Here is a 27,437-nt window from a genome sequence, read left to right as displayed (position 1 = left end):
AACCTTTGGATATTTTATTTATTCATTCATATTCACCCCAAACATAATGAGCCATTTCCAAAATCGATACAGCAAAAAGAACAATGATGATGTTTATGTGATTTGTGACATTTAAGGTGGCATTTAAAACTGCAACACCTTTTCTCTTGATAAATGCATGGGTTGTTGCTAGTGGAATAAGTTCGATTTTAAACCTAAAACTTGTAGTCAAACCAGTTCATTGTTGATGACATGGAAGCATCTATAAGATTTTATTTGCGATCAAAAGAAATATTTGTAAGCATCAAATTATAACTATTTCCTTCAATTGTATAAAAAAAAGTTAAAAACGTCAATGCTCTATGGTTTCATGTGATATTTGTGTGTTCTCTAAAGAAAGAAAGGTTACAGGTTATGTAGATTCTCTAACCTAGAAAGATGGATGAATAAAAACCTAACCAGAAATAGGTTAGTTTGGAAGTCAATTTCTTAAAGCTGTCCAAAACATGTCATCACTTAAAATGGACGTTAAACCGAATTTGATGACTATATTATTTGCATTATGCTTATTTTTAGTTTGTGCATTTTAAAACTTATGCAGAAAAAACAATAAAATGCAACTTTAGGTGTAAGGTAGACAACTCCTATTATATTACTCAATTTAATTGCCGGATAAACTGGTCTTTCAATTTAAAACTGAATTCTTTTCTTTTGTGTTTGCTGCTTTGTTTAGGATCATCGGAAAACAGGTGATGACCGCAGAGATGATTTAAACATATATTGTTTATTTTTGTGAGGTGTCTATTTACTTTCTTTTTCTTTCATTTTATTGTAGTTGAAGTTCTCAGAAAAATAAAAATTGTGCAGATAAAACTCAAGATGAGAACAGTAGTCAGAGTAATCCAAATTATTAATCCTCATCTAAAAGATTCAGAAAAATGTATGAATTATTTTTGTGGGGTGTCTATTTACTTCATGTGTATGTATGTGTTGATATGAGATTGTGTGTGTCTGTTGGCGTAGATTTTTGTGTGAATTTTTGTTTTGTGTGGATTTGCCTGAATAAGCATGTGTTTGTCACATTCTACATATCAAATACAGGGTGATCTTTCCCCCTCCAAAAATACCACACATGAAAACGTCCACAAAATCATTAATAATTGAGCAATTGCTTTAATATTTGAGCTTTATAAAGATAACTCATTGCAATAAAGATTAAAGTGGAGTAAATGTCTCAGACAGTTAAAAAAAACAAAAAAAAAATTAAAAAAAACCAATAATCAATGGTGATTGTTGGAGTTTGCTTCAAGGGAAAGTTTGGTGCTTCTTCGTTATGATAGCAAAACTCAAAAATCGAAATATTGAATTTCAAGTAAAACAAATGGTATCTACTTAATTATGTTGCATTAATGAACATATACAAAAACTATGAAAAACGATTGGGTAAAAAATTAATTATTAATGAAAAGAGTTTTCAAAAACAATTGGCAAAAATTGAATTTTGCAAGTTTTCAGAAAGTAATTATCTCCCTTATAACAAGTGAAATTCTCCGTTTTTTTTTTTTTTGTTTTTAGCACAACGCAATTTTCAGTAATTGTTTTCAAAAACTATTTTATTAAGATTAATTTTCTACCATATCGTTTTTCATAATTTTTGGATATGTTCATTACTATGACATGACAATTAAATAGATACCATTGGTTTTACTTGGAATTCAATATTTCGATTTTTGAGTCTCGCTCTAATAATGAAGAAGTGCTGAAAATTCGTATGTCATAAATATCCAGACAACAAGTACATGTGGGGTCACAAATTCGGGGACCATGAAACAATCTTAAAGTTGAACACTGATAACAGAGCCACTCGTTTTATGTTAAGGGAGAAACCTGTCAGAATTATTGACAATTTTTGTCACGTTATATACAAGTGTACTTGTACTACAAAGGTGCACATTTGGAGCGTATAATTAAACTGTGATAAAATAAAGACTGTTGGACATTTCAAACAAGTAGACAAGTCAGACACAAACTGAAGTTTATTTATATGCATGTATGCTTGCTAATAAGCTGCAAGAGCAGGGTTCAATCCAATCGAGTCCTACTAAAACCCTAAAAAAATATACTTGATAACTTCTTGCAAAAACATTCAGCATTATATGGTGGGGATCAAGGGTAAGTGGAATAATCTTGCAAATAGAGTGGCGCCCTCCCCTACATCACTTTAGTGTAGTAGTTAATTAAAAGAGAGCCTGCATGTCGCCCTCGACTATGCACAACAACTTTGCATTTATTTAAAAAAAAATTCTTATTCTTTTGTTTTTGCTGTGAATGGATCATCCTATCAGATGATAAACATTCATTTGCGATTTCAGAGATTTCAACCGAGAGATCTTTTTAGGATTCTAAACTTCCCTTTAAACACAATTGTTTGGTTCTCTCTTGTACTTTGTCCTGCAAGTATATTAGCCAAATAATTTAAAAAAACAAAAAAAAAAAAAACTATTTTTCATGAGCTTGGTTGCTCCTATGAGAACTATAATGATGAAGATCTTCCTAAGATTCCAATTTCTTTAATTGGATTGCAGAATGGATCGTGAATTTTAATTAATGATTCCATGAATGTCATTTACTTTTTATTGGGAAAAGAGGGACGGGTCATCCTTTTTTGGTGTCACACTTATAGATTGACTGCATAAATTGTTAATTCCTGGGTTTTTTTTTAATCCAAATTCAGATAATGCTTGATAAGTCAACTTCTGAAGGCATTGACTTGCCTTCAAGTGCACACTCCAGATTTTGGGCAATGAGATCAATCATTTTATATCGGGTTTCAAACGTGAAAGTACCGCAGTGCGGCGTGATGATGACATTTGGCAGAGAGAGCAGTGGGTGATTTCGTGGAAGTGGCTCCGGGAATGTGACGTCTAGAGCTGCCTCTAAGATCTCTCCAGTAGTCAGGGCCTTGACCAATGCATCATGGTCAACAATTGAGCCTACAACAAAACAGACAAAAAAAGTATTAGAGCCATCTATATATAATAGTACGATAGTGTGTGTGTCATTTATTTTTGTATCACGCTCACGTCCGTGTCATTTAATTGTTATGTACTTCCATTTCTTATCCAAAATAATTTTACCAAGAATTCATAAATTATGGTTTCGGTTTTAATTATAGCTGATGGAACTTCAGCAATCTATTTTTTTTTTTTATAAATAATTTTATCAAGAATTCTTCATAAGTTTTGGTTTCGGTTATGGCTGGAAGGAACTCAAGTTATATATATATATATTTTTTTTTTTCATAAGTTTTTATTGCGGTTTTGATTCAAGCTAATGCACCCAAGTCATATGTATTTATTTTTTTATTTTTGAAACCACAACTTTATAACATATAAAAATCGATAGAACATTAACTCTATAATAATATATAAGAAATCTTCAAGAATTAAAATATCATATTTAAGCCTACTTTACGACTGGGCTTTGCCAGGCGTCCCTATTAGCTTAGATAAATACTTTTGCAGTTTTAACAAAAAAAGCTACAATAATATCAGAGTGTCTTCATTAATGCTGAACATCTACAGAATGCCAACATCAATATATTACATATGAATGAGTCCTCTGTGGAATTTCCACGGGTTCCGCTAGTTTATATAAACAACACAAATAGAAATGAAATCAACTTATTTTCCTAACCTTTCTCCCACTCTTTATCTGTGCCTAAACCTAAACGTTGATTCAATGAACAAAGCTTTTTTCCTAGATCTGCCCGACTGTGGAATTCTGCTCTGCTGGTCTGCTTTCCAGTGGACTCAAATATTGTCATCTTCAAGTCCAATGTAAGCAAGTTCTTGTTGAACTGTCCTCATAAATAATCTAATTATACCAAATTTCCACCTCTAACGATTACTACGCTATTGTCCAAATGACTACCGTACACATATTAACCCTTATCCTCGATTGGCCTATGGGAGTTGATATGTGGTGACCCCTTTGTAAAAATAAATAAATAAATTAATCCACTTCTGTCCAATTACCACCATTCCCTATCATCACTGTGTTGTTTCACTGGCCCCTCGCCATGCATTAACATTCATGCTTGAGTGCCCTTTGGTTCTTGATAAATGGTGATTCTTTGTAAAAGAAGCGAATAGAGTAATTTAGTTTCTCTGCTGACTACAATCTTGTCGTCTTCACATCCAGTGTCCAAAAATTGTTGTCATAAATAATCAAACACAGTTCATATCTAATATATAAAATGCTATATGTCTGTCTGTCCATCTGTCTCCATATTTTCAAACTATCTCCTCCGAAACTAAAAGTTGCAGAGCTGTCCTTGAGGTCTGAAATGATTGGATTTTTTACGGACCGTTCTTTTATGGGTCTTTAGCCAGTTAAAATAGTTTTTAAGGGGTCAAAAATGGGTAAAAATTGAAAAAAAAAAAAAAATCGTTATAGATTTTGTACTTAGTATATTTTTTATTTGTGATCAGTTCATATGTGTGTCTAGTCATAGATAAATCAATGTTATTATATTATTCCCATAGTGTTCCTCATCTTTTGGCTGACAATCATTCCATCTCATTAATTCTTATCCTCGAGTGGCTCTTAACTCAATGTCAACAGATTCCTATGACCTTGATAAGAAGCAATCCAAGGTCATCAAATGCTCAGCATAAATCACCCCACATATAATCAAATGGAATTCATACCCTTATTCAAACGTTAATACTCCAATAGTGTTCTCCATCTCTTGATTGACAATCATTACATTCCATCATCCCTCATCCTTGAGTAGCTCCTGGCCTTTATAAGCGGTGATTTAGTAGAAACAACATTTTTTGCTTACCTCTTCCAATATTGATTAGACAAGATGTGTTCTTCATGGCCTTGAACTCTGGCCAGCCAATCAGATTTGTTGTTTCTGGAGTAGCTGGGCAGGCGACCACTAGATAATCACATTCTGGCAACATGTCTTTCAGCAGAGGAAAATATTTAGCTTGAACCAATTTTTCATCTTCCACATCCCTAAATAATAATAATAAAAAAAAAACAAGTAAACAAAACACACCAGAATAAAAATAAAATAAAGAATGAGAAAAAAAAAAAAGAAAAAATATTTTGATATGAGTGGGAAAAGTGAGGAACTAAAAAACGTTAACTCGTTATTAATAGGACTGTGACAATAGAATATTCTTTTCATTCTTTTGACTCTCAAGTATATATCCGACACAGTAAGACACAGTCAATCAACTGAGAACCACATCAGTCTATATAAAAACATTAGATATTAACGGATATATACTCAAGAGTCAAAACAATGAAAAGAATATGCTGTTGTCACAGCTCTAGTTATTAACAATAAAAAAAAACAAAAAAATCTTTTCATTCAAATTTCTAAAACAGGCAACACCATTTCATCAACGGTTTCCTAAATACATAGTTCGACATTTGGGGTAGGGGTGGGGGGAAAGAGTCCAACTTGAAAAAGACTTTCATGAATTTTTACCCACCAAATTGAAAAAGCCGATATTCATAACATCAGGAAGTTTCATTGCTAGCTTGGCCGGCCAAGCGCAAGCTCAAGGTGTTTCCTCGAATCGAAACAATGGAGAGGTGCTTGTAAAGCGAAGTCAATTCATGATGATCTCCGATGTCATTGTTAGACCAGTTTTGTGTTTTTTGTGTTTTTTTTTTGATAAAGAATAAAATATAATACTGAAATAATTTTATATTCATATGTTCATTATCACTAGGTCTGTGACAACAGCATATTCTTATCATTGTATTGACTCTCAAATATATATCCGACACAGTTAATCAACCAAGAACTACATCACTATATAAAAGCATACAAGATATCAACGGATACACACTCGAGAGTCAAAACAATGAGAAGAATATACTGTTGTCCTAGCCCTAATTATAACCAACGCTTGACTTAAAAAAAAAAAAAAAAAAATGCCACAGACGCAATACAAAAAAAAAATAAAAATAACTTAAAAATTTAATCTAATGGTGCTGTTATGTTGAACATGAAACTGGAACAAAAATACACTTTCTTACTTGTCTAGGATTAAGGTATAGTATCTGTTTTGTCCCCAAATAGTAACAATATGGTAGGGTTGTCATATCAACATTAAAACAGTTAGAGCTTTATATATAAAGCTCTAACTGTTGTGGATTATTTTTTTATACATTTACTCATTTTTTTGTTACTCTTTGTCACCACAAAGCAAGACATATTGTCACTTAAAATGTAAGCAGTTACTATTTGCATTGTGTCTAACAGAGTACTGTGGAGAGAGTGGAGCAGCGACATGTCTGTTCACATGACATTTAAACTTGTACAGGTTAGTATAGTCAGGGAAACTAGAAACAGGGAAGGAATTTCATAGTCTAACAATCTGAGGGAAGAAACTATTAGAGTAAAAAGGCTTTTGGTATTTAAGGACCTCAACAGAAAAAGGGGGTGAATTTTGTTGCTTGTCAGGTTAGTCAAAAATATGTTGAGGGGGCACCAATGTTATGAGTTCATCAGATCATACTCTATTAAAGTACTTGTTAAACAGGCACAGAGATGTGTCACTGTGGCTGTAGGACAGAGGCTGGAGCTTGGCAGATAGTGTGGGACATATTAGATTTGAAACTCTCTTTTGAACCCTGTCTTAGAGTGAGAGACTAGTGGTAGATGGTCCAGCCCAGATGTGGCAACAATACGCCATGCATGGGTAAATTGTGGCCTTGTAAATATATATAGGATCCTCTCTGATGTGAGTAATTTTCTAACATAGTAGAGGTAGCCCACCTTGTTTACAACACTTCTGGCAATGTCCTCAATGTATTTGTCCCAATTCATGTTCCCTGTGAATGTTCGATGTTGAGCAAAGAGTTTCAAAGATGAGCTCTCAAGTAGAGCATTATTTCTCATGGCAATTGGTGGTTGAGAATGTTTTCTGGAATTGTTAAAGAAAACAAGAGTAGTCTTAGTAGAATTAAATGTTACTATTTACCTACTGCATCATTCCACTACCAACTAAAGATTGTTTTCTAGGGTTCCTGCCATTGCTTTGGATATATTTACATTCGTTTTCTCCTCATGCCTATCATAGAGCATAGTGTCATCAGCAAACATTTGTAGCAGAAACAAATAGAACTCTTTACTTGTGCGTCAGTGCCTCCCCTGACTGTGCGATATGGCACATACTGACCAATCAGAGGCATAGCGCAGGGATCTTCCTTACCCCCTTAAGGAACTATAACTGCTTCCGTCCCGGACAAGAAAAACTCTTCCCTTTTTCTAGCGAGACGTCAAAGAGAGCAAACCCGTTTCCTCACTCTCTCTCTCTCTGCCTACATCGGTATCGACTGTCCCCACCTGGGAATAACTACCGGGCAAAGGCAGACGAGTTCTATCCCAGCTGTATCCTAATGGCATCTCGCCTTACTTCAATAAACCTTTTCCTTGCAAGTTTTACAAAGTCGTTTGTTCGTTTATTCAGTAGCTTGTGTTGAAATATTTAAAATATTAGGGAGTGCCCGAAAAGCATTAACTCAACTCCCTAAACATTTCCATCTGAGAGGTGTGCCCAAGTGGTCAATCGTCTGACCTTTATTATTTCTGGTATTCATAAATGATCTCCCTAATAAAATTGTCGGCGCTTATGTCAACGACTCATCAAATCTAAGGGAGATAACTAGCATAGACATAGCAAAAATAAGCATATTTTGCAAGATATAATTAGGGACGCTGAAATAATCAGGACAATGAAAGACTTAAATGAAAAAAAAAAAAAAAAAAAAAAATGATTACACGATTACTGTAGCTGAGTTTCGGAAATTGCTGAAACAGTTTACGAAAAGGAAACAAGTAAGCGAAGTTAATCAACAAACTTAACATAAAACAATGTTAAGTAACAAAAGAAACTTATTAATTAACACAAAACAAAAACCGTAATTTTAATTTTTTTTTTTAAACGAAAATAAAAAATAATAAAAATAAGAAATTTGTTTTTCTTTATTTTAGATAATTAGTTAGCGTCAGGATGATTAAAACTTTTTGAAGGAGATTTTGAAGTATTTAAACCGTCAATTTCTGGCTATGATTCAAGTTTTATTTATTTATTTATTTATTTCCGGAGCTAACTTCAACTTCACCCGGCGCTTGCAGGTTTAGTATTCGTGTAACCTTATTTTGTTTCTCTCTCTCTCTTTTTTTTTTTCCATTAAATATTGTTCTACTGATTATTTCAGCGTCCCAAATTATAACTTGCAAAATATGCTTCTTTTTGCAATGTCTATGCTAGTTATCTCCCTTAGATTTGATGAGTCGTTGACATAAGCGCCAACTCAGCATCCGACCTTAAAAAAAAAAAAAAAAAAAAAAATTCTTTACCTTCTGTTACGATTGTGATATACAACATTCATGTTGAAGGCTTTCGCACGGATAGCAATTTTCAAACCAATTGCTCCCATTCCCACAATGCCAATGGTCGCATCAGTAGGGCAGTGGCCGATGTATTTAGAAGATGAAAAGTTTGGCATATCCTTTCCCATTGCGTCACGGACACCTGGAAAATGAAGACAACAAGGCTATCAGTAAATATGAAAGATTATATAAAAAAAAAACATGTAAGTTCTCTTGTTTTTGTGAAAAAAGGTGCTTGTACAGAATAACCATCTAAGAATTTTAATATTTGCAAAGATTTCCAAGTTGTGATGTATCATGGCAACCAAACGCAGGAGAATTTTTTTTTTTTTTTTTTTTTTTTGCAAACTATTTTATATTTTTATGATTGTCCAGGAAAATATAATATTTTTGATTAAAAATATTTTTTTTAGTTATTTTTACTTATTATTCATTCGATTTTATTTATTTATTTATTTTTTTACATAGGTGTCACCACTTATCAAGGCCGATAGGCCACTCAAGGATAAGGGTTAAAGAGTGTAGAGTAGTCAAAAGGACAATATAGTAATCGATAGTAATGGAAGTTCGGTAAATTTGTTAACTGAAGTGGAACGGCTCATCAGAAACTTGTTCACGTTGAACTTGAAGACAACCATATTATAAACAACTGTAAAGCAGGAAAACGGAAGACCATTCCACAGGAGTGCAGTTCTAAGAAAGAAGCTTTGATCATGGAATCTATGTTTAGGTTTAGGCACAGATAAAGAGTGGGGAAATTATTGATAATGTTTTTAGCTAGTTTAGTGTTTCTTGTGAAAGTTTGGCGAGGGTGGGACCATAGATTAAAGCTCAGTCGAACACTTTCCATGAAAATAATGATAAAGCAGAGACAAACTCGCAACATCTCTTCTGTGAGATAGAGGTTGCAGCGAAGAGAAAAGGACATCTCCCACTAGGCCACGAAGTTTATTTTGAGGGAGGAGGGTGTTAGTAAAACTTAGGGTAAGAGTTAAGGTTAGTATGAAACGTTTTTGCTAGGAGATGGGTGGTGTTCTTTATCTGAAAGTGAGTACAAATCAGAAATCTGTGAATGCAAACTGGCGAAAGGGTCACAAACTGGAGACAGTAATGGAATAAGAAAATCACAAGATCCTCTTGGACACAAAAGTAAAATCAAATAAACTCATCCCAGCAAAGAGACCAGAAGTCAGAAACAACATAGTCAACAAAAAATAAAAACAAACTGGTCAAATCGTAAGTTTTGCCGTTTCTGCAGTTCATAGGATGAAGATCAACAAAATATAAATGCAAAGCAAGACATCCTACAGAACTTGAAAGGGTTATGGAGCATGGTGAAAATCAATATAACACCAATAATCGTAGGAACACTAGGATCGATACTAAAAGGCCGGGATAAAAACTAAAAGAAATTGGAATCAAAGGGAAAATTGAGACTATATAATGGACGACAATGATAAACACAGCTGAAATCTTAAGGAAAATACTTGAATGTGAAAACCACCCTACATAAACTATGAACATTATTAATTAGCCACATGGAAGTTGTAATAGAAATAGAATTTAAAAAAACAAAAAAAAAAAAACATAGAAAAACTACACTACATGAACCCAAGGAAACAGAAACTCCAAGAAATTTTAAAAACTGACCCCCGTCCCCCGCATAAAAAAATGCAAAATTACACACACAATGTGATGGTACCAAGTTCAACTGGGTAGTTCTCTCCATGAGAAATGTGACAAGAGTCGGAAAGTGGGATAGAAAAGTCAGCATTCCAGAGAAAAAGCATTCTTACCCTGCAAAAGATGCTTTTGCATCTCCATCGGCATTTCCCGGCAGAGGTGCTTCAGGCGATTAGCAATAAATTAACCCCTTCTCAAAGAGAGAAAGCGAAGCCTCAGAGAATGGACCTCCTAGAACTGCGCAGAACCAGCATTACATCACAATTGATAGGGAACAAGCCATTATAGGAATAGTCTAATCTCTATTGATTTTGGGGCCCAGGAGTAAATTTCCTAACCAAGCTGATAATCCACAAAATGGTTATGATGGGTCAAGGAGAATGGAAATGTTAAAAAAGTAGGGCATTAAACTAAATCTCCACTACAAGTATGTGATGAGTACTGAGAACTTGAGGACGTTTATTGCCACTCAAATCGCAGAGAAAACCAGTGGTTGTTACCAGCAGCTGTTGCGATAAGTATTTGTGATGATTATGAAAAGCAGTGGTTGTTATGTTGGTGATTCCTGGAAAACACTGGAACCTAATCATAAACGATTATTATTATGATTATTTCGAAATCTAGATGTTTTGTTGGGAATGTTAACTTGGAAATGGAATTTTTAACATAAACAAAAATGTTGCAGGAATTTTAGAATCCATAGCAATTAGGAATTTTAAAATCCATAGCAATTAGGAATTTTAAAATCCATAGCAATTAGGAATTTTAAAATCCATAGCAATTAGGAATTTTAGAATTCATAGCAATTAGGAATTTTAGCTATTAATAAAATGGATTATGTGACAAACATCAAGTGATTAAATTTTTTAGCGCTACGTTGCAGTAATGACAGTTACAAAGAAATAGTTTTATATATATACACGTAGGCAGTTTATAGAGAGAGTCAGTCAGTTAATGCTGGATAATCGAGTTGAACAGACGAGAGGAGTCAGCTAGCGATTGGAGTAAGATAGCAGCTGGTCATAATAGCTTCTGTACACCGGGGAAGAAGATAGCAAAAATGTGGAACAAGAAAAGCATGCAACTTCCAAGCGGGGAACTTCTGGAAATAAAAGTTGCATGAAAATATAACCAAGACTTGATGATCGTTCCTTTGGATGAATCTTCATTGCAGCTTTTGCAGATCTGTCGACCAAAGATGAACGAAGGTATGTTTCCCCCGTTTGGCCAGATGTAAACCCCAGAAAAATATTATCTTTGCCTTTGTGTAAAAAAACTTTTTGTAAATTATTATTGTCTGTGTTTGTTGAACCGTATCTACACTTTATACACACTTATAAAAATATGTGCACATGGAGAGTAGATAATACAATGGATGTGTTATTGGCAGCTCCAGTAACCCTCTCTTCTCCTATTTTGTCATTCAGTCCTCATTCAATGAGTGATTTTTCTGACGAAGGGTGAAGAAAAAGCTGCTTAAAGGTCGGTAGTACTTGGTGACCAGTAGTTTGAGATGTCGGAAATTTTTCTGTCTCTGTCTGTCCTTGTGGCCATGTCACTAGTAAGGGTGCTGGAGGTAAACGTTTTTGTCTGGGCTGACGTTATCCGCCTGATAGTCAGGGACTCGAACCTTGGATTAACCACTAAGGAGGCTGTCCTATCAGCAGGCGCAAAGTGGGACTGCTGTATTGCCATTTGGTGAGTGGATCTGGACCATGCAGTAGTCTCTGGTGGGGCCTCTCCATGCCATACTAGTGGGTAATTGTTACGGCTTTACCTTTTCGTGTGCTACAAAAAAAAAAAAAATTTTTCCTGTCTTTTTCTCTCTTACTTTCCCTCTCTGTACTGCTCTAACCAACTATGCTGACCTATTCCACAAATCTCAAAACCTCAACATGAAATATCTCCAGAATAAAAACCCGATTAAACCTAGAACCCCATCTTCCAACATAGACCCCTACTACCAGGTCTCCTTCTCCAACATCAGGGGTCTACATTCCAACCTTCCAGAGGTTGAAACCCAATTACAGGAGACGAAACCGAACATATTATTTCTAAGTGAAACTGGAATAGGGCCGACCACTTCCCTAGATGAGTTCATAATTAATGGATACTCTAATTTAACAGCTAAATCTGACACCCAAGATCGCCATGGGCATGGAATATGTGCCTACATTAAGATAGCAAGGAACAAACCCTACGGCCAGTCTCAACCGTGAGAAATATTGTTGAAATTTTAACATTTATTTTTTTAAATGTTGTAACATCTGACCAAAGTGATTTAATGATTAACACATGACCGACTTTCTATTTCAACTTTGAAGTGCTCAACAATAAGAAAAAGTTTCGTAAAGGGGTTGACATAATTATTACGGTAACACTAGTGTTTCATCCTTTCCGAAATCATCAGTGCAGGGTGACACGATTACTACTACTACTACATATATATATATATATATATATATATATATATATATATATATATATATATATGAGAAAGAGAGTTCAGCGATTCTAAACATTTTTGAAATAAAGTTTAAAATAAAGAGCAGACTCTAAGTTATGGTTATTTACAGCTGTTTCAAAGCAGTGTCTATTTTAAGTCATGCACTGAATCATAAAATTATACAAGGGTCGTTTCAAAAGTAAAACCTCCAATTTTTTTTTATTCCACATAAATAAATTAGAGGTCATTCCAAATTGCATTGTTATGATGACTGAACTTATGCATTAATGGGTTGAAAGTTTCATCTGTTGCAGATGCGAGATTATAAAAAAGCAACTCCTGTCATGGAAGTGCACCAGAAGCAGAGATATGTCATTGAATTCTTTCACGCAGAAAAAAATTGAACTGATCAACATTAACCGGTGCCTGTCGAACGTTTACAAAGCCGATGAAGTTGATGTTAACACTGTTAAGAGCTGGGTTTGTTGATTTCAGAGTGGTGATAGAGATGCACAACCAGCTACCTCAGAAAACACTGTGCACCTTAACCAACAGATCTGCGGATAACAGTGAAATCAAATATGTGTAGAGTTGACCGTGAGTATCAGTGCACTTGAAACGATGTTACCATCTCTAGGATACAGTAAAGGTTTCCACAAATGCTCACGCAGGATCAAAAGGACCACTGACGCAATGTTTCAAGTTGAAGGTAATGGATCCTTGGACTGTATCATCACTGATGACAAAACGGGGGTGTCACCACTACAGGCATGAGTCCAAATTGCAGCCGATGGAATCGCACCACTGACACTGCCTAGCAAAGAAGTTCAAGATGCAGACATCTGCAGGAAAGAGTATGGGCATCATCGTCTGGGACAGGAAGAATGACATCCTCCTCAATTTCTTAGAACCAGGATTGATGGTTTACTCTGACTGGTACGTTGAAACGTTGAAGACCCAGATTGTCTGTGTAAGGCCAGAGAAAAAAGAAACATTTCGTTTGCAACATGATAAAACAGTTCAAAATTTAAATCAAAGCAGAATTAAGCCACAACAAATCTCCAATAGATACATCAATAATTACCATTAATTATTAAACTCAATTCTGCAAAAAAAAAGGAAAAAAAAGAAAGAAAATATCGCCCTGCATAGTTTTGAAGTTCTAAAAGTGACTGCACAATTTATCTCTTAAAATGTAAACATTACTTTGACTTAACCAACTACGTGTAAAAAAAAAAAAAAGAAAAAAAAAGTGGTCGATCTTATAGATAGTTGTTCATTTTAAGCTTAAAACATAGTAAAAAAAAAACAAAAAAAAACTACCACTATTCCTAAGTCTGAGGGGTAGTTAGGTTGCTGGTAAAGTAAGTCATTTTTTTTTTAACTATTATTTTTAAACTTTAGGGTTTGTGTTCCTTGAATAGAAGCGCTGGTTGAGTTTGAATAAAATGAATACATATTAGATACATTTTAAGCCAAAACAACACATTATTACAAAATATACAGATATTTATTTTGTTTGAAATTTATATTGTAACTTAGGTACTCATGCAGAGAGTGATCCAGACGTAACTTAGTGCCCACCTAGCTTTCCCCAGAACATGGCATCAACAGCCAGAGTAAGCCAAGTGTCGCGAAGAAATTAAGCCATTTGACGTAACATAAAGCTGAGCCAATGACAATGTAGCGCGATGGTTTTCAGTGCGACGCACGTTCGCGCGAGTTGAAAATTCAAAGCAGCAGACAACAATTTGGAAGAGGAAGAAAAGAAAACAAATTAGTAAAAACAAAATAAAACACACAATTTCGTACTTTCATGTCAGGAAAATAACATGAATTTTACAGCCTTAAGTGAGCAGCTGAAACCACCAGCCGGAGTCCTTGACTTTTGTCAAAAAAAAAAAAAAAAAAAATACTGGCACGGACGAAAACTTGTGCATCATGTGGACACAGGCGCAATCTTATTATAAGAGGAAAGGTAAGCAATGGCTATGTCTGGAGGTGTCAGGCTACCAAATGCCTAACCTTGACATCTATGCGGACTGGTACCTTTTTTTTTGTTTTGCCAAGTCTAGGCTGACAATTGCCATCATACTTAAAATAATCTACTTGTGGGCGTTCGAGCAAGCAACATAGAAAGACTTCCAGCACGAATGCGGAATACGATGTACGGACACCATTAATAAAATAATGGTCTGAGCAAACAACATCTGTTTTAGTATGAAAACCAAAAAAAAAACTATCCCACCCAGTTTTGTTTCAACTTTTCTAGTTTTTCTTTGAAAAAAAAAAAACAAAACAAAAAAACAAACACTCCAAAAGACAAAACAAAAGTTTTTTTTTTCAATTTTTCTGGAAAAAAAAGAAAAAACTTAAAAAAAAATTCCTTGAAAGTATTTATTTGACTTACCTTTGAATCTTTTCTCGAACAAAAAAAAATCTTTAACGTTATTTAAATATATATATATATATATATATATATATATATATATATATATATATAGAGAGAGAGAGAGAGAGAGAGCAAAAAAAAAGGTAAATATTCAGATACATTACAACAGAACACCGACCACTCCAATTTGTTTTTTTAGGGGTAATCGAGGTCGCTGACAACGAATCTGATAATCAAACTGGGGGCAAATTTACCGTTTGCATGGTATTAACCCCTGAACCCACGAACTACTTTCCACCATTTTACAGGTTCTGTTTATGCTATGCACGCACGGCAGCATAAATGACTGCTTGCTTCACCTAGCCTTCCGCCTTTTCTCATGGCGTACTAATCTTCTACGGAGAATTTAAAATTTTGAAGGTTTCATTATTTACATTCGGAAAAATGTTAAATGTTGTTTTAATCGGTAAATGTTGGTCCGTTACTTTTTGAAAATTTGAAAATTCTATGTTCCAGGAAAAAAATAAATAAATAATTAAATTACCCCCCCCCCTCTCCCCAACTTGGAGTGCTTTCCTTTTTTGTTTTATTTCTTTTTCAGCTAATTTTTATATTTTCCACCCAAAAAGTTCTATAATGTATTTTTGAAAATTAGAAAATTCTATGTTCTGGGGGGAAAAAATTAAATTACATTTTTTTGGTATTTTTTTTTTAAGTCCAACTCACTGTTTGCATTCGAAATGTCGACTTTTATAGGTTTTTGATTGGTTTGGTTTGGTTTTGGTTTAATGGCATATCAACCCTTTTCAGGTTATTGAATGCCAAACCCAGTATAAAAAAAAATAAAAAAAATAAAAAAAATAAATAAAAATTATATGTATTCAAAGAACTTTGTCTTCAAGTATCTATCTATTCTGTATAGTTCAATAGTTTTTTTTTGTTTTAATATCTAACGATCTCTTTTTTTAAAATTTTTTAAAAGTCTTTTATATCCTCAAATATTCATTCATAAGGTTTAGTTGGGTTGATTCAGAGAGTAATTAATATTTTTGTAAAGATCCTTGTTACTCTTAAAAATTATAATATTTCATCTAGACAGTTGTTTTCGAAAAGTTTCTTCATGCTGTTGTGTTTGAGGTATTGTTTTCTAGCATTATCTAGAGCTCTACATTCCACAAAAAGATGTTTAATGGTGCAAGTTTTCTGGCAGAATGGGCATTGCAGTTGTTGTTCTTGTTTTAGAATGAAGGAGTGTGTGAGTTTTGTATGGCCAATATGGATTTTAGTTATAATGACTTGTTCTTTTCTGGATTTTGGGGGAGTTTGTTTCCATTTTTTCAGTATGGGTTTGATTTGGTATAATTTGTTATTTATGTTGTTATTCCATTGTTGTTGCCATTTTGCGTGAATTAATTAATTAATTTTGGGTTTGAAGTCAGTATATGGTATGTTTATTGTATCTGGTTTTAAGTTTAGAGCTGATTTGGCTGCTAAGTCGGCTCTTTAATTTCCTCTTATCCCAATGTGACTTGGGATCCAACATATAAATATTTCTTTGTGTTCAGATAATGAATCAATTCTGTTTGTTAGTTTGATGATTAGAGGTTTTCAAGTTTTTTTTTGTCATTCAGAGATGTTAAAACGGAAAGTGAATTTGAAAGAATTAGGAATTTCCTATGTTCATCTTTTTCTATAATGCCGAGTGCGAGGTCGATGGCAGTAAAAATAGAGCTTTCTGCTGGAAGAGCTTTTTTAAGAGTTTTTTCATTCCACACGGCAGCACATGCAACTCTATTATGGTCTTTAGAGCCATCAGTGAAAATAGGTAGATGGTCTGGATATTTCAGGAGAATATCATAGACTTTTTCTTGGTAGATATTAGGGTGGGTTTTCGCTTTTGGGAGCTCATTTAAGTTTAAGATTACTTTCGGTTTTTTGAGTATCCAAGGTGGGGTTTTAGGTAGTATATGTTCTTAGATATTTTCTACAGTCATTTCTGATTCCTACAGTATTGCTTTCATTCTAAGACTAAAGGGTTTTATGGCCTTTTTTTTGCTTCAAATGCCTCTTTATATCTCGGATTGAATGTAGCTTCGTATGCTGGATTATTTCGTTGTGCTTTTAATTTAGTGTAATATTGTGCACCCAGTTTTTGACTCCTTATATTTATAGGGATTTCGTTGGCCTCTGCATGGAGGCTTTCAACTGGGGACGTTCTAAAAGCACCGAGAGCTAATCTCAGTCCTCCGTGGTAAATTAGATCTAAAATCTTTAGGTAGGATTTTCTGGCTGATTGGTATATAAAACTACCATAGTCGAATTTTGATCTAATCCTATATAATCTCATTAATGTTTCTTGATTAGCTCCCCATTCTGTATGAGCTATTACACGTAGTAGTTGCAGTCTTTTGTTGCAACTATTTTTTAGATTCTTCAGATGGGGGATGAATGACAGTTTTTTTATCAAATATTAGATCCAGGAATTTGTGTTCTTCTACGGTGGGGATTATTGTTCTTCAGAGCTTCAATGTAGGGTCATTATGAAGTTTTCTCTTGTGGCAGAAATTAATGCATTTGGTTTTGGATTGGGAAAATTTATATCCATTTTCCATTGCCCATTTGTCTAATTTATTTAAGCAGTGTTGGAGTTTGCGTTCGATGGTGAATATATACTTTGATCTGCAAAACACCAGAGGGTCATCTACATATAAAGATCCCTCTACACCAGGGCCCAAACATTTTACTATGCTGTTCATTTTAATATTGAACAGTGTCACAGATAAAATGATACCTTGAGGTACTCCTTCCTCTTGATTTGTGGTGTCTGAGTAAGTAGTTCTAATGCGGACTCTAAATTTTCGGTCAGATAAAAATCCTTTATAAATTGTGGGAGTCTGCCTTTTAGTTCAAATTCATGCAAGTCTCTCATAATTCCATATTTCCACGTAGTGTCGTAGGCATTCTTCAGATCAAAAAATATTGCTGATAGGTGCTCATTTCTGATAAAGGCTTCCCTTATGGCTGTTTTCAATCTAACCAAGTGATCTGTTGTGCTTCTCTTATTACGGAATCCACATTGTAGGTTGGAGATAAGATTGTTGGTTTCTAGGTACCAAACCAATCTATCATTTATTATTCTTTCCATTATTTTGCACAAGCAGCTAGTCAGTGAGATTGGTCTGTAGTTTTGTGGATTTGAATGGTCTTTTCCTGGTTTTGGTATTGCTATTATTGTGGTTTGCCTTCACAAGTCAGGAAATTCGCCTTCTGTCCATAATTTGTTGTAAATTTTTAGTAGCAACTTCAATGATTCCAAAGGGAGTTGTCGCAGGAATTCGTAATGGATTTCATCAGGTCCTACGGCTGTGTTGTGGGATCTTTTAATAGAATCTTCTAATTTGGTTAATGTAAGGAGTTTATTATAATCTTCTAGGTTTTTTGATTTAAAGTTTAGTTTGTATTGTTCGATATTTTGTTTAATCGTTATAAATTTAAAGTTATGGTTAGGGGAGTTTTGAGAAAAAGTTTCAGCTAGTAGGTCTGCTATATTCTTTTCATCAGTTACTCTGGTGTTGTTTTTAAGCAGGTGTTTAATTGGTGTTGATTGATGTTTACCTGAATTTTTTCTAATCATCTCCCATATTACTCTCGGTTCTGTAGAGGAATTTAATTTATTGACATAATTTTCCCAACACTCTTTTTTAGCTGCTTTTATTACCCTACGAGCTTTAGTTCTATTTAATTTGTATTCTATCAGATTTGAAGTTATGGGTTGTTTCTGAAATTTCTTCAGTGCAATTTTTTGCAATTTGATGAATTCCCGACATTTATTGTCAAACCAGGGTCTGTTGTACCGGTTAGATGCTGAAGTTTTAGGGATGCATTCATTTGCAATTTCTACTAGTGTTTCTGTGAAAAGTTCTACAGTGTTGTTTGTCTCTGAATCATTCAACTTATGTCTACATTTTTCTTTGTATAACTGCCAGTTGGCCTTATTTAGTTTCCATCTGGGAAGTTTTTCGCTGTTGAATTCTGGAATTTCTATCACTAATGGAAACTGATCACTGCAGCAAGTGTCGTCATACACTTTCCAGGTTAAGTCCATATATAGTGATGGATCACACAGGCTCAGGTAAATAGCTGAATGGTTTCCACGAGTTGGGTTGATGTGTGTAGGTGTTCCATCGTTGAGGAAGCATGTATCGTTTTCATTGCTAAATTCTTCCAACGTTTTGCCCTTTTTATTGTGTCTTTACATCCCCATAGTACGTTATGACTATTGAAGTCTCCTAAAGGGCGAAAGGTTTGGGTAATTGATCAATCAATTTTTTAATCTCATTTTTATCTATGTCATCAGTTGGAAGTATATATAGTGAACATACCGTCATTGGTTTATGTAGCGTGGCGTTAACAGCAATTGCTTGGATGTTAGTTGTTATGTTTATTTTGCTATGGGGTATATCGTTTCTGATTAGAATTGTTACTTCTCCGGAGGCCCTGCCGCCAAAGTTATGAGTATAATTAAAAATTTTGTATTTCTTAATATTAATGTTGTCTTCTGGTTTCAGAAATGTTTCTTGAAGACATACAATTGCAGGGTGTTCTTGTGTTAGTAGTAGAAATAGTTAATTCATATTTGTTTTTAAACCGCAACAGTTCCACTGGATTATTTTTTGGTTTTTGTTAGTCATTGGTATCAGATCTTCGGTCTTCTATATCCATTTCTTCAAATCTGTTTTGTGTTGGGATTCTTGGTTTGGAAATTGAGCGTGATCTTTCTAGTTTTGTTTTAGTTTCTTTGTTGAGTGGAGGTTTATTTCTTTTCTCTTCATGAGCGTATTTTGATATGTTTTTTTTTCCTCTGTAAGTGGAGATGTTTCTATGGGTGTTGTATTTTGGAGTTTTATGAGTTTTTTTGGTTTAGTTTTAGCTTGAGAGTTTTGTTCAGTTATAGAATCTTTTTTTTTTCATTGTTAAATTGTTTTATAATTTTTTTAAGTTTCTTCATTTCATTAAGTAATTTAATAATATCCTCGGGTTTAATGTTGAGTGACTTTATTTTTGTTTGTTTATTTGGTTCGGTAGTTTGCTGTATGTTTTTTTTTTTTTGTTATTTCAGAATATTTTGCATTTTCTGATAGTTTGTTAGCTTCTTGGAAAGTAATATTTTTTGTATATTTTATTTTGTTGATTTCTTTTTCACTCTTCCATTTGTCACATTCTTTTGAATTGGTGCTATGGCTTTTTTGGCAATTAGTGCATTTCGGTTCTTTTTTACAATCCGTATGAGGTTCATTATCTCCGCACCTTATACATACTGGAGGGTAGGTACACCAGTCCCGATGGTGTCCGTATCTCTGGCAATTGTAACACCTGAGTGGGTTTGGTATGTAGTGTTCGACGTTTACCATTTCATACCCTATTTTAATTTTGTTTGGGATTTGATGAGTACCTATTTACTATGCCTCCCCACGGGACAGAGTTAGACACCAGGGTCGTTTTTTAACGTGGAGAAAAGGTACAAAAATAAAAATTGTCTCAGTCGTGAAGGATTTCTCCTCCACCGAAAGAAAACAAGAAATGAAAGTGCAGCATCTGAAGAACAGATGGTATTTATTTGCTCCCCCACCGAGCAAATTAGGCACAAGGCCAATTTTTAATGTGAGGAGTGAAGGGAGGGGGAAGGGAAAAAGGGGACCAGCTCCCGAGAGGTGGGAAATGGGAGCTGGTTAAAGGTCAGGCATGTGGGGTTGCCCCCACATCTGGTCTTTGCTAGTCATAGCTTGCAGCATCTGTCGGAACAGATGGTGTTTATTTGCTCCCCCACCAAGCAAATTAGGCACAAGGCCGATTTTTAAAGTGAGGAGTGAAGGAGAAATGGGGACCAACTCCCCGGGGAGTAGGGGAGTTGGATAGTGACAATTGGTATGAAGGGTTGCCCCTACATTGACCAGGGTCTTATATGTGAGGTTGCACACACATATGGTCTTTGCTTGCAGTATCTGTCGGAACAGATGGTGTTTATTTGCTCCCCCACCGAGCAAATTAGGCACAAGGCCGATTTTTAATGTGAGGAGTGAAGGGAGGGGGAAGGGAAAAAGGGGACCAGCTCCCGAGAGGTGGGAAATGGAAGCTGGTTAATGGTCAGGCATGTGGGGTTTCCCCCACATCTGGTCTTTGCTAGTCATAGCTAGTCATAGCTTGCAGCATCTGTCGGAACAGATACTACACTTTGATCTTGACCAAAAGGCCAAGAGTCAATAGAGTATTGGCTCTTTGTAAGTATTTGTTTTTATTATTTCGCCAAGTTTATTAATTTGGACTCTTAACGTCAGTGACATTTTGTTTTTGTAGGTTAGTCTGAATTTCTTCCAAAGGGCACAGTGATAATTCAGTACTCCTGATTATGCCTTTGCTAACGTTCAGAGATTTGTGAGGGTAAATTTTAACTTTTTGATTGTTAAAACGTCTCCATTTGGAAATTTCAACAGCATATTTTTGGTTTTCTATTTTAAGAAGTAATATACCATTATTATTTTTTTTTTTTTCCATTTTGGGTTTGATGCTAGATAGAATCTTTTTTGAATGGAGATATTTTGGTTATTGGTTCCCCTTCAGTTGCTTCTATAACTATGAAGCGGGGAACATTATGGCTTTTTTGATGAAGCTCTGTTTCAGAGTCAGAACTACTGACATCAGATACTTCGGTGCGGTTTCTTTTTTGAGGCTTTCTGGTTTCCATTAATATATTTGGTTTGTTTCATTTTTCCTGCTCCCCACCCGCCTTGGAGTCCTATATGGGAAGTGTTGGCGGGATACCCATTCGCCTCAACCCAACAGGGATACAGGAAAAGTATACTCTTCTTGCTTGTGGATTCAAGCTCCTGTGGTTCTTCAATTTTTTTCTGAAAGCCTCGTTTTCAGTAAGAATTTTTAGTTTTTCAGTCGTGTTTAGTCCATTATTCAGCAAGTTGATTGGCCCTCCAGCCACCACTTACTAAATCAGTTTATTGTATAGTGTGGGAAGTGCAAGCATATTTTCTTGTTATGTCTGTCTGATTTAGGGCTAGACATGACCAACCGGTTGATTGGATCGGGCCTATCCAACCGCCCATCTTAGCTTAAGTAAGGGCCAAAGAGGTGTATTGCATCTCATGTCCTTAAAATACCCTGGACATGATCTGCTCAACCACCAGGATTCCGTTCGTAAGCCTTACGGGATGCCATCCACGGTCAACAGGTGGGCCATTGAGGGACTTTTACCCTCTGCAAGGGGGCAGTCGGCATATTCTAATGCCTCACCGACAGGGCTAGTATGTCAGATGACTATTACTGAAAAAGCAAGAGAAATAATTAGTGAATTTTCAGAGTGAAGGGTTGAGGGGAGAAGGGTGAAAGAAAAGGGCACAGGTAGCCCCATTGAGGGACTTCTACTCTCTGCAGGGGGTAGTCGGCATATTCTGATGCCCTGTCGACAAGGTCAAGTGGAATGTGATCAGATTTTGAAGAACAATTTTTTAATAGAATATATTTGTTTTTTTTTTTGTTTTTTTTTGTTTCTATTTAACCCATAGTTGGGACCCTAACAGATACTACTACTCCAGGTCAGAGTGGACCTGGGAGCAATGGCAATTAAAAGGTGGCCCCACACTCCCCAAGGCCTGCAAACTGGGGCCTCACCATCGGATATAGTTTAAGGTCATATCCAGGACCGGGAAATAGGGAAGGAAAAAGAAAGGAAGGGGGAAGGGGAAGGGGCTGTTGTTTTTGTTTTTCTAGAACATAATTAAGTTTTACAAAAGAGAATAGAAAACGAAAAAAGAAATCGATGTAGGTGCATTTCGTCTCAAAAAGCCAATAAACAGCTTGATCTGGTAGCACCACATAGGTTTTTGAGTATGCTTTGCAATGAAGAACGGCTTTCAGAATAAACATCCGCAACCTCTCCATGTTAAGAACGGCTTTCAGAATAAACACCTTCAACTTCCTTATGTTAAGAACGGATTTCGGAATAGACACCCAATCCCTCCATGTTAAGAACGGCTTTCGCAATAGGCACCCCCAATCCCTCCATGCTAAGAACGGCTTTCAGAATAAACACTCCCAACTTTGTCAACATACCCGAAAACCTATAAAAGTTGACATTTCGAATGTGAATGGTAAGTTTTCGATTTTGGTGGCGCATGCGCAATTAAAATAAAGAGATTAAAACAGAACGAAATTTAAATTTCCGTTCCATTTTCAAAACAATCCCAAAACAGGGTGCTCTCGACAAGTTTTACAAAAATAATAAAAAGGTTCAGGATTTTAAAACAATGCAGGCCGATAAAAAAGTAAGGTACTCATGCAGAGAGTGATCCGTGCTGAAATAATAACGTTATTATTTAAAAAGCCATTCTTAACATGGGGAGAGGAGGGTGTTTTGTACCTATTCTGTACTTGTACCTTACAATTGAATAAAAATTAAAAAAAAACATATCAAAACTTTAATTAAACGTGGAAATACGATTTAAAAAATAGCGCGGATCACTCTCTGCATTAGCACCAAAAGTAAATTTTCTTGCCTTTGGTAAAAGTTATTTGTATATTGCGTTTGCTTTCGATTTATCGGCCATTAACATGAATATCCAAAATAATTTTATAAATAGAAATACTTAAAAATATGTTTTTCTTTTAGTATTTTTCTGTAAAAAAATATAATATTAAAAAGAATATGTCCATGAAAAGAAATCAGATTATTGTAATTAAATCTTTCTGACGTTGCTAAGCAACCATTCATCAGCAGTTAATGAAATGGTTGATAAACCATGAAGAAATAACTTCAAATTCTATATTTTAATAAAATTTCCACTAAAAATTAACGAAAATTAAAATTAAAGGGAAATAACTTTAATTATTGTTCAGAGTTATTTCCCTTGACATAGTAACCCTAACAACAAATACATATACACAGTGTCCATAAAACCTACGTGCAATTTTTATGTTTTTAATAAAAACAAAAAGGTTACATTTATTCATTTTAATGCTATTTTGATAGATCTTCCTAGCATAACTAAAATAACAAAAACGTTATAAATTGTTCATAATGACAAACAAAACAAAAACAAAACAACAAAACAAACAAACTTCAAAAACATCCTCTCATATATATATATATATATATATATATATATATATATATATATATATATATATATATATAATATGACGCGGCTGTTGGATCGTAAACATGATTCAACATCCGAAACATATGTAACCAAACAGATAAAACGGTAATAAAAAATAACACACACACACACACACACACACACACACACACACACACTGGGCACTTGTGCATTTCTGCTTTGAACAACAGTTTTTGTTTTTGTTTTCATGTTTGAAGAATTCCAAGAGCAGACAATTCAATGAGTGATTAAAGTTTAGAGTAACGTATTGATAAAAAAAAAAAAAAAAGCAAAACAAACACCAAATTCAAAATAATGCAAATTAAAACATTATCTGAACATTTATTGAATACAAATTGTAATTTTTTTTTTCGGTTGTATAAAATAATGGCGCTTATGTCAACGAACGGATACTTTATTTATTAACGATTTAAATACTTCAAAATATCCTTCAATAAAGAAAAATCCAGTTAGGTATAAAAGTAACTTATCTTGCCTTTGATAACATTTATTTGTTATTCGACAACATTTTCGAATCTATGTGTATTGTAATACAAAACCCAAATTTCTTATTTTTTAATTTTTTATTTTCGTTAATAAATAAATAAAACGGTTTAAATACTTCAAAAGATTTTTTTTTTATTTTCGCTAATTAACAAGTTTATTTAATTTTTGGGTACTGGTCGCGATTAGAGTTCCCTGCCGAAAACACCCTAAAAAAACACTGACTTCTCCCTTAGTTGCCATAGTAACTAAACGATCATGAATTTTTATCGACTTTGTTTTACTGTGAATATTGAAATAAAAGACATTACTACACATTTATTAATAATATTTCACTTTTAATCACTTTTATCGACTTTTTTTTTTACTGTTTTACTGTTTATGTGTCACTTTTATCGACTTTTTCTTTTCTTTTTTAAATAGCATTTTCTTTTTAAATGACGACGTTTTTACTGTTTATGAATATTAAAAGAAAAATAATTCCTAAACATTTATTAATAAAAAAATTGGTGCTAGTGCACTTATGATCCGCGCTATATTTTAAATCGTATTTCTAAGCTTAATTAAAGTTTAATGTTTTTTTTTATTCAATTGTAAGGTTAAAACGTAGTCATTTAAAAAGAAAATGCTTTTTAAAAAAGAAAAGAAAAAGTCGATAAAAGTGACACATAAACAGTAAAAAAAAAAAAAGTCGATAAAAGTGATTAAAAGTGAGATATTATTTATAAAATGTCTTTTATTTTAATATTCATAAACAGTAAAACAGTCGATAAAAATTCATGATCGTTTAGTTACTATGGCAACTAAGGGAGAAGTCAGTGTTTTTTTAGGGTGTTCGGCAGGGAACTCTAATCGCGACCAGTACCAATTTTTGCTTTTGATTAATTAACATCGTTTTATTGTTACAGGTTGTTTACTTTTGTTTCGTGTACGTTAATTAATAAGTTTATTTTGTTACTTAACATTGTCATATTTTAAGTTCGTTGATTAATGATTAACTTGTTTTTTTTTTTTTTTGTTGAAATTTCCGGGACTAACTTCACCCGGCACTGGTAAAGTGTTCGTGTATTTTTTTTTTTTTTTACTGCTTCTTCGGCAATTTCTGGAAGTAACCTCATTCATGTATAGTTTAATCGCTAACTTGTTTCCTTTACATAAAGTGATTCACCAATTTCTGGAACTCGGCTACAGCAATCGTGTAATAATTAAAAATTTTTTTTTTTCATTTAACATTTTTTCATTGTTCTACTAATTATTTCAGTGTCCCAAATTATACCTTGCAAAATATGCTTATTTTTACTGGTTATCCCCCTTAGATTTAAGTATCCGTGGCCATAAGCGCCAAAATAATTACAGCAGGCATTTTTGTATTTAAAAATGTACGACTTCAAAATAAATAAAATAAAAATCAATAAAAAAACCTTTTTGAAAATGTATGACTTTATTAAACGAACAGTTTAACGAATAGTCGATCTACAAAAAAAATCTGAAACGAATGGAAGTGGTCATTAATGGGTGCTAATAGAGGAGAAAGAACAGATTTCGGTTCACGTGAAGATATATTTTTTTGTTTCGTCTTTTTTCAGTTTTTTTTTCAGCGGTTTATTATCAAATGGACACTTAAAAAAACGAGGAGAAAAAGCCAATATTTAAATATTTGCAACGTAAACAGATCATGTATCAATGTTAGGTAACGAAACTTGAAGATAAGCATAAACATGTCTATAAAATAATCGGAAAAGCACCAATTTCGAGCGAAATTTAAAAATAGGCCACAGTGTTTAAAAAGGCTAAATTTGCAAAATTTGGCTTAAAAACGTTGAGTGGTTCTTAATTGGGTGATCAATCTACTAGAGCGTTGCATTAGAAACTGGAGCACTGATTTTTTTGTTTTTGATAATCTGGTAGATTAGTGTCAATTCGATAATAATCTGCTGAAAAAAACTTTTTTGAAAAAAAAAAAAATAATAAATAAAAAGACGAAACTATAAAATATAGGAGTGGGAGTACCGCTCGTTCACGTGAACCAATTTCTGTCCATTTTTCGCGATTAGCACCTGAAAATATATGACTTCAAAACACGAAATTTTACGAAATTAAATTTTTCGTAACAGATCAAAATAATCGTTAAAAGTCATAAACTTTAAGAAATTCTTAAGTTGTCTCTCTTTGGAATTCTTAAATATGTATGAAATAAAAAAAAATGCCCGTGACCTAAAATGTACAAGTTCCATATATTTTTCTTGTATTTTAAACTAAAAACAATAAATAATTTTACCCGGTATAATTCGTCGAGTCGAAGCCAAAAGCAAAGTCATTGCCAAATCAGCCGTGGCATTGGCTACGACATATTTAGTGTTTCCAACTCGAATGTTAGCATTTTTAGCCCATTTCAGGTCAATGCGATCGATCCCGGCGCCGTGGTTGGAGATGACTTTTAAATTTGACAACGAACGCAGTAAACGTCGCTCTTCGCTGATGTCGCATTCACCAGGTGTAACGACCCCAACAACTTTGCTTGCCAATCCAGCGTCCGCCGTGAGATGAGAGGGAAAAATCACACTGAAACAACGCTCCAGTCGGTCCAGACATTTTTGCCTGAACACTGGGTATCTTTCATTGTGAATAATATACCCAGGCAATAATAAGATGAGAGGTTTTCTGGGAGCAGCCATTTTATTTTTTTTTTAATTTGGGGTTTCAAAATGCCAACGTTAGCGAGTTGAAGGCCAAAAGTCATATGATAAAAATTCATGCGTTAAGAATTGTTTATTTTATGTCCACTCCGTTTCTCCTTTTCTTTTCCATTTGTTTTTGTCCTTTTCTTTCTTTCTCTTT

The 27,437-nt window shown here is 34.2% G+C and overlaps 1 protein-coding gene across 1 annotated transcript; it reads right to left on the bottom strand.

The window, feature by feature from the left end:
• Nucleotides 1–27,437, bottom strand: LOC145277686 (glyoxylate reductase/hydroxypyruvate reductase-like). The gene is made up of 4 exons (XM_080129371.1): nucleotides 26,878–27,437; nucleotides 8,375–8,549; nucleotides 4,829–5,007; nucleotides 1–2,972 (listed from the first exon to the last, which is right to left on the bottom strand). Exons 1-4 carry the CDS (start codon nucleotides 27,272–27,274, stop codon nucleotides 2,710–2,712), a joined length of 1,014 nt encoding a protein of 337 aa, XP_079985497.1. The 5' UTR covers nucleotides 27,275–27,437; the 3' UTR covers nucleotides 1–2,709.

The sequence above is a fragment of the Euprymna scolopes genome, chromosome 6 (genome assembly GCF_053919585.1).
Source record: "Euprymna scolopes isolate OS-2025 chromosome 6, ASM5391958v1, whole genome shotgun sequence".
Lineage (NCBI taxonomy): Eukaryota > Metazoa > Mollusca > Cephalopoda > Sepiida > Sepiolidae > Euprymna > Euprymna scolopes.
This window is presented reverse-complemented; position numbering and strand designations above follow the sequence as displayed.